Raw genomic sequence first — 14,124 nt, 5'->3', positions numbered from 1 at the left:
CCCCCCCCCGTTCCCTCCCGGCCAATGGGAGGCCGCGAGGCGCCGCCAGCTGCCGGCGCGGCCCCGCGTGGGCTATAAAAAGGGCGGCCGCGGGGCTGTTACCTCAGAGCGCCTGGGGACAGTGCGGCGGGCGGAGCGCTTGGATCTATTGGCGGCTGCGCGTGGGGCACTCGTTCGCCGTTATGACTCTGGAGGAGGTCCACGGACAGGAGCCTGTGCCCGAGGGCCACGACCGGTGCGTCTCGGCCGGGGCTGCGCGGCGGGCAGGCTGGGGGGCAGGCGGGCGCGGGGCCGTTGGGGACCGTTGGGGCTCCGCGTTGACTCTGTGCCCTTCTCCCCGACTTGCAGGATGCAGGGTGCCGGCAAGGCCCTCCATGAGCTGCTGGTGTCGGCACAGCGCCGCGGCTGCCTCACTGCCGGCGTCTACGAGTCGGCCAAGCTGATGAATGTGTGAGTATCCCGGGGCCGGGGCGGTGGTGCTGCCGCCGGCGGGCGCTCGGGCAGGCGGGGGCCGCCGGTACCGGCCGCGAGGCTTAACGCGCTGCTTCCCCTCCCTTGCAGCGACCCGGACAACGTCGCCTTCTGCGTGCTGGCCACGGACGAGGAGGATGAGGGGGACATTGCTCTGCAGATCCACTTCACCCTCATCCAGGCTTTCTGCTGTGAGAACGACATTGACATCGTGCGGGTGAACGATGTGCCCAAGCTGGCGGCCATTGTGGGGCCAAACGAGGAGTCTGGGGAGCCGCGGGACCTCCACTGCATCCTCATCACGGTGGGTGTCCCCYAGAGGCAGGGGGTGTGCTGTGTGCAGCCCTGGGACTGTGCTGGCTCTGCTGGGGCAGGCAGAGCCTTTGGGGGGGATGCTGACTTCCTGCAGGTGGTTAAATCCTTAAATCACCTCTTAAGCAAGGAAAGGGGACTTGGTTTACTCTACAGCATGTCCCAGTTGAGTAGTATCGGGCTACATTTCTTGTAACTGTGGACTTCCCCTGTTGCTCACAAGGGTAACATCTCAGCTTCCTGCATTGCCCATATTGGGACAGAGAAGCCAGTTAAATACTTTGCTTCTTATGCTAATGCTTCTGTAAATACTGTGATGACTTCAGCTGGCAGGCTGTACTTATGGTGTGCAACTTTCTTTCCTCTGGCAGAACCCAAATGAAGATGGCTGGAAGGACCCAGCTCTAGAAAAGCTGAACTTGTTTTGTGAAGAGAGCCGAAATGTCAATGACTGGGTGCCAACTATTGCCCTGCCTGAGTGATGGTGACCTGGTGTGCTGGGGAGGCTGAAACCTTTGTTGCATTCTCAATGTGGTGTTGGTTCACTGAAGTGTGCAACAAGCTGCTGATTCCATGGATTAGCCTGGTCAAGAGACTGGATTAAAGTCGCTCAGACTGGCACGCAGTGGGCTCTTATGGAGGAGGAAGGAAAAGACCAGCTCGCTCCAGCAGTGAGCCCTGGTAGGCTGCAGCAGCAGAGAGGCTGACATACCATGGAACTGAAAGAAGTATTGCAAGTTTCCTGGTCAAGTGGAGCTGTTTCAGAAGGCAGAAAAGGTTGGGGGAAGTGGGCCAAAACTTTACAGAAGGACTGAACAGAATACTGCAACTAGGAACTGTTGGTGCTGTCTACTAAACATGAAGAAAGGAAAGTTTTAATATTTGATGGACTACTTCAGACTGGTTACTGAGACAAATATACAGAGACTCTTAAGCAGACAGACTTCAACAGGCCTCTGGGCCACTCTGCAGAACTGGTTTAATAATGCAATAATTTTTACTGAAATTGCTGCTATTGAAGCTTTCATAATAAATTTTTGACAATTAATTTCTGGGAGTGTCTTGCTTACTGGGTGGGGAAACATGTCACTAAAATACCAATGATGTTTGACTCATGCTGTAGTCCAAAGTATATTCCACACTAATGGAGTTATTAGTGAAATACTTTCTCTCCTGGGCTGACTGAATGAAGAGCTATGCTTTCCAAGTTGATAATTCAACCTTTCACCCTCTTGCAACAGCTGCTTATCGYAACAGCTTGCAAGACTAAGGAGCTGCATACTTAATGAGCTCAGTTATTGTAGTAGGTGGTCTTTGTAGTCTACTGAAGGAACACAATACATGCTAGAAACATGGATTTTTGGAATACAGATGACCAGTAAATTACATCATTAGTTGCTAAATATGACTTACTAAGACTCATTCAGAGCTGCAGTGTTCCCACTTGACAAAAGCAGCTTAAACATGATGGGGGTCTGTAGAACCTGAAGATGTCAAAAACATCTAACATTTTGCTTTGATTAGAATGAAATAGTTAAATCTAAAACTAGCTAATACTGAATAAACATCACATATGCCACAAGCTGCTGTCTGATTGCCATATGTTGTAACAATAGAAGCTGTCACTCCAGAAGGCAATTTTGTGAAACTTAATTGCATGACAACTTCAAATTAAGCTCAAAACACTTTGAGGATTGTGTGGTCTTTTTTTAGAGATCCTGTCATGGAAAGTTAATAGGTGTGGATGGATCTTGCCTTATGTTAAAAGGGAAAATACTATCCCCAGCAATGAACTTCCCATTTCTGGGCACAATCTATATTTGTACTCTAACAGCATTAAAACAGCGTAGTAATTAATCTCTTCTCCAGAGAGTAAGAAAGCTAAACTATTCACTTCCTCTATAGACACTAAAAATATTCAGTATCACAATTACATTTCCTCTAGATGGGCTTGCAGTGACTGACACCAGCATTTGCAGAGAAGTGGCCATCTCTACATGGAGTAACTTACAGTTGTGGTTTCTGGGAAACTGCTTGTTCTCAGTTTCATTGTTCTTGAAAGGGGAAGTTCAAATTCAGTCCTAACATTCCTGTGCTGGAACACACTCCATTGTATTCTAGGTATTTAGTGCTGACTGGCCTCTGTTACTATACGGTGCGATACAGTATGATGGCAATATCATCAGAGCTTAAGCTGAAGCAAAAATTGTAAGGAAGTCAGTCCTGTAAATATTTCTTCTTGCACTTAAGATGAAGAACTTCTTATGCAGCCTGTTTTTCTACTTAACCTGTACTCATTGACTGTCTCTGCTCGAGGATTTTGAGAAAAGTCACATGGAGCTCAGAGAAAAAAACTGCTCCAGGAGCTGCAATACACACCAATAGAAACTTTTTAAGGCAATTGCCTTGATACATAGAAAATATCAAGTCTGGATGCTTTATTAGATGTTTTATACTTTTGCATGAGCAAATACAGGCTTTATTTTCAGTGGTTTTACAGTTAAGAAAGAGAATTTTGCTCTTTGCTCTCAGTATGCTGAGCCAAGAACAGATTAAAATGAAGTGTCCTGAAATCAACTTTTCTGCAAAGTATGAGCAGTACATTGCAGCCTTGAGCAGTTCAAACTAATGGCTGAGTAGATAAGATTGAAGGAAGTTCTCAAACAGGTATAACAATTATAGCAGAGAAATGCGTGACAAGTTTGGTGGTTGAGGCTGCAGGTACAGATGGTTTTACCCTGTAGGAAGTTTAACCTTCCGGCCTGCATGGAATAAACATACTTCACAGCAAGCAATGAAACTAATGAAGCAATACCAAAATACCGTTGTGAGGATGTTGCCTCTAGGCCTTTGGAAGACGGGAGGCTGACCTTGGCTTCTCCGATAGTCCTAGGAAGCTATAAACTGTGCCTTGTGAGAAGTATGCAATTTCTTCTTTTAGTGACCACACAATTCTACTGAAATTCATTCTGGCTCGATGCAGATACAGTGTAACGCAAATAGTATAAAACCCAAGTCAGCCTGGAAATGTTATTAATACAGCTTTGCAACCAAAGACAGATATAACTTGCAAGCTATGTACTGCTGCAAATATTTCCAGTGATCAACACTACTTAATGTAGCAAAAATTCAGCAGCTGGTATCTACTGATACAAGCAGACTTCATCTTTCCACGCTCAGCTGTATAACAGTGCAAGGAGCAACCACATGCTTGTTAAAGATAGGCAATGGACACGGGTACTGCTGCCTGTGGTGGGGACAGCTGGATGGGCAACGTTGGTCACCTCCCCAGATGTCCAGGGGTTTTTGCCAGGTATAGGGGGAGGGAATGGTAACTGCTTGCATCTGGGAACAGTGTGCCCCACATAGCTCACCTCCCCGGGAAACAGAAGTGCCCAGCCCAAGCTACTGAAGGTTTATAGCACCAGCAAATCCTGCTGTGAGGTCTTCCACAGGGCTTGCATCCTGCATGCTGTAGGGTCTTCATATACCATGGCATGGTGGCCATATCAGGGGGGCTCTGGGAGAGAGACTGAGGTTCATAATAATTAATAATAAAGGCAGCTTGCCAGGAGATGAGCCAGCCTAGCAAGATGCAGGATGGGCAGGACCCCAGTGCCAGGTTGTTTGAAGTCAGGGAGTCAGCATTCTGCTCATGAAACTCTGCTTTCCACGGTAGGCTGAGAGCGATGGGTGTGAGAGCAGATGGGAGAGGTGGTGGAGCCATGGTAGATGTGCTGGTGCCTGTGCTGGGAGCCAGAGAAGAAAGGGAGGTTTAGTTAAAAGTGGAAAAGAGCTTATGGGGTGAAAGGCGCAGTGGGCACAGCTCAGAGGTAGATGATTTTGGTGGGGTTTGGGGAGGCAGGGCTGAATGGGTCCTCACCTGAGCACAGGTTTTATCCAGGAGGTCTGTTGTAGCCAAGGAGGTCTGCACCTGAAGTCGTTCACTCCTGTGCCATGGAGTGATCAAAACTGTGTATTTTAATATTATAATCACAGGCATTTAAGCTATTATTTAGGTTGTCCTGCCTATACTTCTGCGAGTGCAGTTTTGTGCTTAGTGATATATGAAGTTTCATTCTAGATTTCTTGAGCAATGGGTTTACATTTCTTCACCTGGGTATCTATTCCCCCATCTAACACTGCTGACTGACAGGAATTTCCCCTCATATGTGGTTTGTTTCCTTCCCTTAATTCTGTTTTCTTCCTGTTAAACTTCTACGCATCACTCTAAGTAATTTTTCCTCTCTTGTAGCTATCTCTGTCTTAGATGCCTGATTCTTTTAGTATATACTATATTAACTGCCTTATCATCTTATCAGAATATAAATGCATATTGGCACACAGGACACAGTTGTTGAAAAAAAAGCTTTCTCTTTGCTCTTGAGTCGGAAGTACAAAAAGGAAGCTAATAAAAAATATATTAGAGGCAGGCAAACTGCTGCATGGAATCATGTGGGCATAAAATCTGTGCATCTGCTAGGAGACCTGCTCCAAAAGTGTTTATAGCATTGGACGTTCAGGGCAGGAAAGCTGATATGCCCTCTTGCAGGCTTAAAATTCTGCAAAACTGGTGGAGTTTTAATCGCAGGTGGAGACTGCTTGAATTAACCGATGTTCTGGAAGGAGCCAGCATTTGCAAAAGTGCTAACGGCGGTAACATGCCATTGCACCACTGTCAGATATGTAAAGGAGTTGTGATTCATGTCAACAAATCTATTACCTCCTGTTCCCAGATCCCCTGTCATCAAAAGGAATGAGCAGAGTGTGCCCAGGTTACGCCATGTCAAGCGCAGAGAAAATATATTAGCACTGGAAGCAAGTGTCATTGCATGTGTGATCGAGAGAGATGTATGGAGAAGGACGTGTGAATATTGTATTCCTTGTGGGGTCACACATGGAGCTCAGCTGTGCTCATGGCTATATATCTGTAGGATCTCAAACTCATGGCATCTGTTTAAGCAGCAGTGGCGAAAGCTGAGTTTGGCCGAAAGACAGGGCCGTACAAAGAGTGTGCGTAACTGGAGCCACGCTTTCTAGAGGTTTTTATGAAAACGGCCTTGGATTCCTGCTCATTCCTTATCCATTCCATCACAGCAGGTATGATTTGCTCACTTTGTAAAGTCTGAACAAGCAATGACAGGATATTGGAAGAGCTGAGTAAATGCTTTATGTGTAATTATGCCATATTGAAAGAGTGAATACTTCCATTATTCTTCAGTGTCCTGCAGCAAGATATCCTTACATACCACACTCAAAATATTAGAGTGTATGTGAAGCATTAATTGGATGCATCGATATCTTCAAGTGCATGATTAGATCCAAAGCATTAAAGCTACGTTGGTTACAAGAGCTCCTCCAGCCTCCCACTGCACTGGCATACGGTTAATTTGCCATGCCTATCTTCTGATTTTTATGCATGGAAAGAACACAAAGTTATTCTCTTCTGTGTGTCCAGTCCTCTCTGTGGAGCTATCTTTACTCCAAGATCATGAATTTGAAAAGTTAGTATGAATGCACACTGATGATTTAACTGTAGTGTGTACAGCTGATTTTTTTCTATATTGGAGAGAAAACTGTAGAGGTATATCAGGTGATCTACTGAATGATTTAATATTACCTGAATGCTATGACTCATGGCCCCCCCTCCCCTTTTTCGAGAAGAAAAGAGATGTTCTACTTTCTTATAGAAACTCGCACAGGTTATAACTTATGGCAGAATATTGTGATAAAATTCAGCAAAGAAACCCAAGATGAATTCCGTTATCACAACAAATTTTTACTGTTCCATCATACCGTGAAATTAAGGCTTTTTGGACCTTTGAATCTAAGGTTAGATTCCTACTCCCTGTTTTGGGGTACTTAGTGAAAGTGGCCTAGCTTTCACTGGAGACCAGCATCCTACTGAAGTCAGCAGGAAGCAATGGTGCCTGATAATTGCCATTTAAATACCTATAAAAGTAAGAGAGGCAGAAATGTTCAAATTTGATTTCCAAAGATCCATGCAAGATGATTCGGATCTCACACATAAATAGAGTTGTGTTTTGTCACTGTATGCTCTGCTCCATCTTTTGCCAGAAGACAAACTATAACTGAAAAGGCACCTAGACCCACCTTCAGATACCTATATCCTCCTTGGGGAGCCCAGAGTCAAAACTCCCCAATCAGTTGACTTGTTGAGATGTACAACCATAAATGTCTATACCAAATCTCAAGTTTTATTCCCCTGTTTTAAAGTGAGTCTCCAGATCCCCCCGCGTTACCCTGCTTTGGTTCACGTCGCTCAACAGCCTCGGAGCATGGGGTTTCTCAGGGAAGAGCCCGGGCCAGCAGTGGCACTCCTGCCTTGTGGGGACCCGGTGGGGACACGTCGGGGAGTCACCCCCAGGGCAGACCCCATCTCCCTCGGCTGCCAATCTCAGTGTGGCCGGACCGTCTTCATAGACATAATGGCATGCAATATTTGGGGATGATTTCCAGATGACATAAGGATAAGTGGGACTGTGCCTGAAGAGAAGATATTACAGAGCATCCTGAATCACCTGGGTAAGCTGTGACAATGTCACAAAACATGTTTTAGTACAGATAAGCACCTGATGATGTATCTTCTTGCAAAGTGGGAGATGATAGCTACTGAATGGGAAACTATAAATCTGACATCAGTGCCAATGTCTGTAGCRTCTAGCGTTTCTGTACATCTTTTCTGTGGTTTAAGTGGGCCTATGTGAAAAGCAAATTCCTTTCTGTAGGCTGTTTTTCTCCATTTAAGAGTCAATACATTAAAAAGAGAGATGTATACCGTCATTATAGATGGCTTCAGGCCACCGAAGGTCAGACTTTTACTGAAAGTTAGCAATAAAGTGGAAGCTGCCTGGATGAGGCTAAAAATTGAAAGGCGGTAAAGTGTTTCACTTTTTCCAAAGGACCTGCAGGATCCTTCACTAATACAAATGTTCTCYGTCTTGCATACTGCTCCTCTTAGGTTATAAAGTCCTTCAAATAAACTGCCAAAGAAAAAAGCCCCAATGAGCAGCGCATAGTCTGCACTGAATGGCTGCATTACAGGACCACAGCCCTGCGGGGACGATCGATGGGCTGCATGCAGCCCGCTCCGGGAGTGCTCACCTCCACCAGCTCCGGCCTTATCCTTACGCCGGTCGCCGGCTGGCGAAGCTGGGCTGAATCTCRTGGGTTCACAAACAGGCGCCCGATTGTGCTTGGAGGCCCTGTGTAATAGGAGCACGCCGTCTGGCTGTTAAATGCCGGGACAAAACCTGCTCCAGGTCTCCCCAACCACCTGGCTAACAAATGTAACTTAAAGCCGCAACCGTGCGGCAATTTGGGGGAAAAAATAATAAAAAAAAAAAATCCCAATCCAGAATCTGGTTTCCTGATCCAAATAAATGAAGAAAATTGCTGCTGTTTGTTTGCTTTTATCATTTCTAAAGCAGCTTTCAAGTGCATAGGCACTCGGCATGGCCCGTAACACATGTGCAAATATTGTTTAATGGGGAAGGATATCATGCATTTATCCCTATGCTAATGTACCTTTAGATTTTTATGAGGCTTTTTTTTTTCTCTTCAAGACATGAGTTTTTTGAGCTTAATGTGCAATATGTGAAAAATTCCTAATTTAGAGCTAAGTGGTGAGAAGTACTAGAGGAGCTGGCTAGCTAAAATAACTAAATAGTTAAAAAGTACTAGCAACGAATCGTGACAGTTGTACTCATAAAATAATTCCGGTGCATCTCTAGAAGAGGTACAATACATCAGAGACACAATGCACTTACCTAAACAAAAGGTCTGTACCCTCATAGTGCATATACCAGTTAGTATCTCCCCCATAAATATGTGTTCCAGAATGGATAGCTGCATATATACATGGGAAGGAGATGTGAGATGATTCAGATTTCACACATAAATAGAGTTGTGTTTTGTCACCCTATGCTCTGCTCCATCTTTTGTCAGGAGACAAATTACCACTGAGAAGTTGCTACAGGGTGGAATTCCCTGGCTTAACATGCTCTGTGAACTTGCCTTGTTTTTATTAAAAAAAAAAAACAAAAAACCTTGATATTGTGCTATGAAGGCCTGGCTCTGTTACATACTCCCCCTTGGGTAGGTCATTTAATGGAAAAACAGCAGCAACACTTGGAAATTATGTGAAGGGTTACTGAACTCTTGTACCTCCTCTACCCCCGCATCTCCCATGGGGTCTGGGCTATATTTTCAGAGACATGCTTGTGTCATGCCCTGCTCCTCAAGGAGAGCCAATTCACTGGTGTCAAGGGCTCATGACTTGGCACCCGAAGTACGGGAGCAGCTGAGGTGACACAGGATTTGCTCAAGCCAGGAAGGAGCAAGAGCTGGGCAAGAGCTTGTCTTGCAGAGCACCCAAAGGCAATGCTTTAAAGCACAGCTCGCCGCAACGGGATAATATAGTTTTGACATTCTCATTACCCTGTATCTAAACAACCAGAAGTACATGCTGCTCTCTACCTGCTTTGCCAGAGGAGCTAAGTGGTGCTTTAGCTAGGCCAAATGGGGACATGGTAGAAACCTCCTGCTGAAGAAGCAGAGCCCGAGAGGCAGCCTTGGTGGCAGAAGCAGGTGTCCTACACCTGCAGTCGCAACACCGGACCCCCTATGAAGATCTCTGCGCACAATTTGTGAACCAGGTGGCTGATATCTGCCCAAATTTGCCACAGGACCAGAGCTCTCAATGATAACTAAGCCCTATAAAATCCATAAAGATAGGTGGCCAGTAGATCAGAGCAACTCAGTGCCCTGAGTGATGCCAAGTCATGGTGTGCACTCATAACTTACTACGGACTCCAGAAAACCCTCTTTTGGGAGAGGCTTTCTAAATGCTCAGGAGCAGTCTCAGGCAGTGCACAGCCAGCCGCAGGGCCCATGTCCTGAGGACACCAGTTCCAGGGCTCGTGGATGCTGTTGCAGCCCAGCTGCAGCAGGTCAGGCCGAGCTGATCAGCCGCGTGCAACCAAAGCCTAGCGTGTTGCTTTATGAGGCAAACATTTGACTGGCCTTGCTGTACCTTCACCTGAATTACTAGTAGCTCACTGTGGTGTGTCATTTGAAGCAAATGGCAAAGTGTTCATTACGATAATAAGTCCATGCAGACCAGGTCCAGGAGGACCCTGCAAAGAACATGCTGGAGCACTCTCTGCTCCCAGAAGTGCTGACCTTACCTCTCAAGCCTCAGCTGGCCAAGGGCATTTTGCAAGAACTGGTTCCCCACCTCGCAAGCCTGCATTTCTCCCCTTTAGGCCCACATCCAGTATTGCTACTGCTGCTGCTGTAGAGCCCTCACACACAGAGGTAGMCCTGCAGTTTCCTCCTGCAGGATCAGGAAGGTCCAGGCGAGCTGCTCCAGGCTTCTCAGACACCTGCCTAAGGTTTGGTTTTCTACCAGAGCAAAGCCGGTGAAGTGAAAGCTCCCCATTGCCCAGCTGATTTCTCTAAACCGAGCAAAATATTAATCTGCTGACAGCATCACCAGGTAGATTTCCAACAAGCTGAAGCTGCAAGGAAATTTAGACAACGAGGGGAAAAATTAAGAAGCTGTGGTTCTTTCCTGGAGCTGGAGATAAAATTTCCTTTTCTGGTAAGTGCAGTGGAAAGCAGCCACCTGATTCAGCTTTTGCAGTAATATTTTAATCTGCCATGGGCACATTGTTTACTGAAATGAAAACTGAATATAGCCTGCAATTGAGGTTACTAAATACACTTATATAAACGATGGGGAAAGCTTTTCAGGGCAATGTACATCAGCTGGTAGGGCTGCTACTAGAAACTAAGGTTTCTTTGTTTCTTAGCAGCAGATGATTTCCTCTCTTAGGGCAATTATGCAGCCTAATTGCCTGTAATAATCATCCCTGTTAAAAGTGTGCTGCTGCCAGCACTTCTCATTTTCGAAGACAGTGTCTCCTTACCAACTTTCTGCTTCCAAGTAGCAGATATGGGCTCTGCACAATTGGAAAAATGCAAGTAATGTTGAACAAGATATTATATGATCATCTGAATTCCTTCATTGATGCTATTACTGGTGCCAAAGCTGTTAGTTTACAAAGAAACTCCTTAGAGAAGAAACACAAAATTATTTCTGAAGYGTGACCTATTCTTAAAAGATTCAATGTCCTTCCAGCTGCTTACACTTGGTTTTGGTGCATTTTTATTTTTTTAATAATTTTTCATATGAATTTTTTTCTTTAAGATACCACCTAGATATACTGATGCTAATCTCTCTTATGCTGCATTACGGCAATATTTAAAGCTAAGGTTTAGTTTAGATAAATCACAGAAAATTCATAGGGTACACTGCACATTGGCAAGATGGATTAGCTAACATAACACATCTTTGCCATTGCTTATTTTTGTGGTTTTATTTAGATACTATGTTTTCTTCCTAGCAGATAATCTTGTAACAGTATACAATCATTCAAAACTATGTTTTATAGCATTTATGTAAGTGAAATGGTAAAGAATGTCCTTTGATTTTTTTTTTTGGGGGGGAGGGGGGCACATTCAGGATGATATCTAACCATACTCGGTTAAATCAAAGGTCCATCCACCCTAATATCTTGTTTCTGATAGTAGCCAAGAGCAGATGTCTAGAGAAGAGTATCAGAGAAGGGCAAGCATATAGGGATCCTTCCCCTACATGATACCTTTAGAAACTTAACAGTCCTGGGATTTCCTGTGCCTGAGACTGTGTCACCATTATACACTTTCAACATACACTGTGCTTAGAGGCTGAATATTTAAAATTCAGATGCAGGCAGTGGATACATGTRAAATGAAAAGGTAGGTCAAAAACAGAATCAGAAAGATCCCTGAAGAAGGACTCTACTCCCAGGAATGAAGCAAAAGAGAAGGTGAAATATATTAAAAAAAAAAAAAAAAAAGTCCAAGAAGGTGCTAATTCACGTCATTGCAGTCTGGTTTCATAGATCCTTTCATCACTAGAAAAGTGGAAGGGAAAGCTCTAATTTGTCCTTGCTTTTAAAGGCAGAAATATCACTGCAAGGGCCCAATGAGCACACTTATGAATATGCCTTTCTGTGAGTGGATTGCAAGCCTTTACTTTTATAGTTGCCTCAAAAGAAGGCCTTTTATTCTGGTAAAAGTCATATTTGAGGAGTTGGGGAGATTTGTATTGCTTACTAAGTAAAAATGGTTGCAGTTCAATGTATGTATTTCATGGTAGTAGTCTGATCATTATTTAATGCCTTTTATTGCCACTGAGGCCAAAAAAGCTAAACATAACAGCCTTATTACAGCCAAGGATGAGTAATAAGCTTCAGTGGTATCTGATCAACCCAGGCACAATTTATTGTAACTTAAAACACAGTATGAGAGACAAACTTTATTTGGAGGAACATCTTCCATGAAAGTGGAAATGATCATCAGAAGCCCTTCACAGACACCACAAGTGAAGATCTATATGAAGTCAGAAAGAGATTATTTATGGTATGGTTGGGAAATAGAGAGGAGACAAGTGCTCCTGAAGGTGGGAAGAGCTCTTTGTAAAAGGAGTGTACCACGACCAGGATGTGGGCATGTTCAGAGAGGTTTAAGTCCATCTCAATCTGGAAATTTGGGCAAGAATAAGAAACGCTGTTTCCTGGGGCAAGGTTGTCTCGCACCTTGCGGGAGTGCCAGCAGTGTGGCTCAAGGCCTGAATTTGGCACAGCGCTCCCTGGACTCCCCCTTCTCCCTCCTCTGCCAGCCCAGGTGCTTTCTGGTGTAACTTCATCAGCTGGAGGCTTGCTCTAATTTGTCCTGGCTGAATAGCCCCAGGGATGGAGGTTGTATACCACCTAGACCCCAAGGTGGCGTGACGGCCAATGGGCTGATTCTTCACCTGCTTTGGGTGGTGAAGCAGCTTGATGTAGCTCTATGCAGACAAGGACTTGGACCAGACAAGGGTTAACTCTAAATGGGCCTTGTTCCGGGGAGCGCGAGGCTTTCATTAGCAGGACTTCTCACAGAGCACAACAGCCTTGAACCTTCTCCAGGGGGATTTCATTGCTGGACCAGTATTTTTCCAGTGTGAGCCAGACCGATCTGGACATTGCAACCACTGCCTTTTGCATTCCCCCCGAAAGGAACAGAAAACCCAGCAGGGATTAAAAGATCCTTCTCCTCACACGTGGTGCTGCTAATTACCAGGGCCGTGTAGTGACATTGGGGAAACATTCAGTTTTGCAGAAGCTGAAGGAAGTGTGAGGCCTTGGTTAGAAACTCCTTTATGGATGCGTTAATACCTAGCAAGAGGTTGTTACAGAGTGCAAACTCGGAAAGAAGCAGCAGCCCCTGAACGCAAACCATCACCCGTTCACAGAGAAAGCCTGCTGTCACTGAAAAAGGAGTGATGGGGTGCTTAGCTTCAGCATGATTAAACCTTGGGCCAGACTAGGCATCACTCTACTCCATTCAGCAGAATTGGATGGGGGGTAAATTTGGCTGCTTGTGACCATCTCCCTTGGGAGACGGTGCAGATGCTTCGGAGCTCTGCGAGATTGATCCCACCCAGGACTTTCCCTGCTACTTGTATGATAACAAGGAAAACTTTGCCAGTGCTGAGAACGACAGCCTCCAGCCCGCTTTATAAGCAGTGGCGTGTCCATGCAGTCCATGTCRCTGCAGGACTGGAAACCCATGGGACCTGGGCAGAGCTGCGTGCCCCTTTGCAATCTATGGGCACATGTAGCCAAGACTCGTCRCTGTGTTTTTGGGTAGCACTGGAACAGCAAGCTCACGGTATTTTTCTTATGGTTTGGTCATCTTCAGTATCACCTAGCTGCTGCTCCTCCCGGGCTGTCTCTGTGTTTACTTTTGCAGCGTGCTTTTAATTAGAGGCAACACCTAAGTCTTAGTGTTGAAATACTAGATTCCCTTGTGGAAACACTGCAAGTAGCTCACTTCAAAAAGAAGCCAAAAAACCCCAACAACAATCCCCACACACACACCAAACCATGGCAGCTGCTGTTCCCCCACCCCCAGTGAAATGAAAAACCAGGGAGTGGGTTTCTGACTTTCCACCTGGAAGGAGAAGGAGCCCCACTCCTCCAAGGTGCATGGTCTGCCCTTTTGGCCTCGGCGGGCCCTGCAGCAGGCGCTCCTGCAGGGTTTCAAGCCAGCGCGGGAGTCGGCAGCTGAGCGTGGCACCAGCGCTGGGCACTCCGCATTCCTGTGCAGCTGCCTCAGTCGCTGCCCTCACTCCCTCCTCAGGAAGGACAGGCAGTCAACAAGTGCGCCTAGCGTGTAAGCTACCCATGCACAGAGTCACGCCGGCTGGGAAAGACAAAGGCATTTTTT

The 14,124-nt window shown here is 45.6% G+C and overlaps 1 protein-coding gene across 1 annotated transcript; it reads left to right on the top strand.

Annotated features, from left to right (window-relative positions):
- Window positions 1-133: 133 nt before the first annotated feature.
- Window positions 134-1,831, top strand: GADD45G (growth arrest and DNA damage inducible gamma). The gene is made up of 4 exons (XM_026091483.1): window positions 134-235; window positions 349-450; window positions 562-775; window positions 1,155-1,831. Exons 1-4 carry the CDS (start codon window positions 183-185, stop codon window positions 1,263-1,265), a joined length of 480 nt encoding a protein of 159 aa, XP_025947268.1. The 5' UTR covers window positions 134-182; the 3' UTR covers window positions 1,266-1,831.
- The last annotated feature ends 12,293 nt before the right edge of the window (window positions 1,832-14,124 follow it).

This window comes from Apteryx rowi, unplaced genomic scaffold, assembly GCF_003343035.1.
Source record: "Apteryx rowi isolate R43461 unplaced genomic scaffold, aptRow1 scaffold_904, whole genome shotgun sequence".
In the NCBI taxonomy this organism is placed as follows: Eukaryota; Metazoa; Chordata; class Aves; order Apterygiformes; family Apterygidae; genus Apteryx; species Apteryx rowi.
The sequence above is the reverse complement of the archived record's forward strand: the minus strand, read 5'-3'. Positions and strand labels throughout refer to the sequence as shown.

Coding starts and splice junctions, on each gene's coding strand:
- GADD45G (XM_026091483.1), top strand. CDS start 183: ATGACTCTGGAGGAGGTCCACGGACAGGAGCCTGTGCCCGAGGGCCAC. Junction 236..348: donor GTGCCCGAGGGCCACGACCG/GTGCGTCTCGGC, acceptor CCCGACTTGCAG/GATGCAGGGTGCCGGCAAGG. Junction 776..1,154: donor TCCACTGCATCCTCATCACG/GTGGGTGTCCCC, acceptor TTCCTCTGGCAG/AACCCAAATGAAGATGGCTG.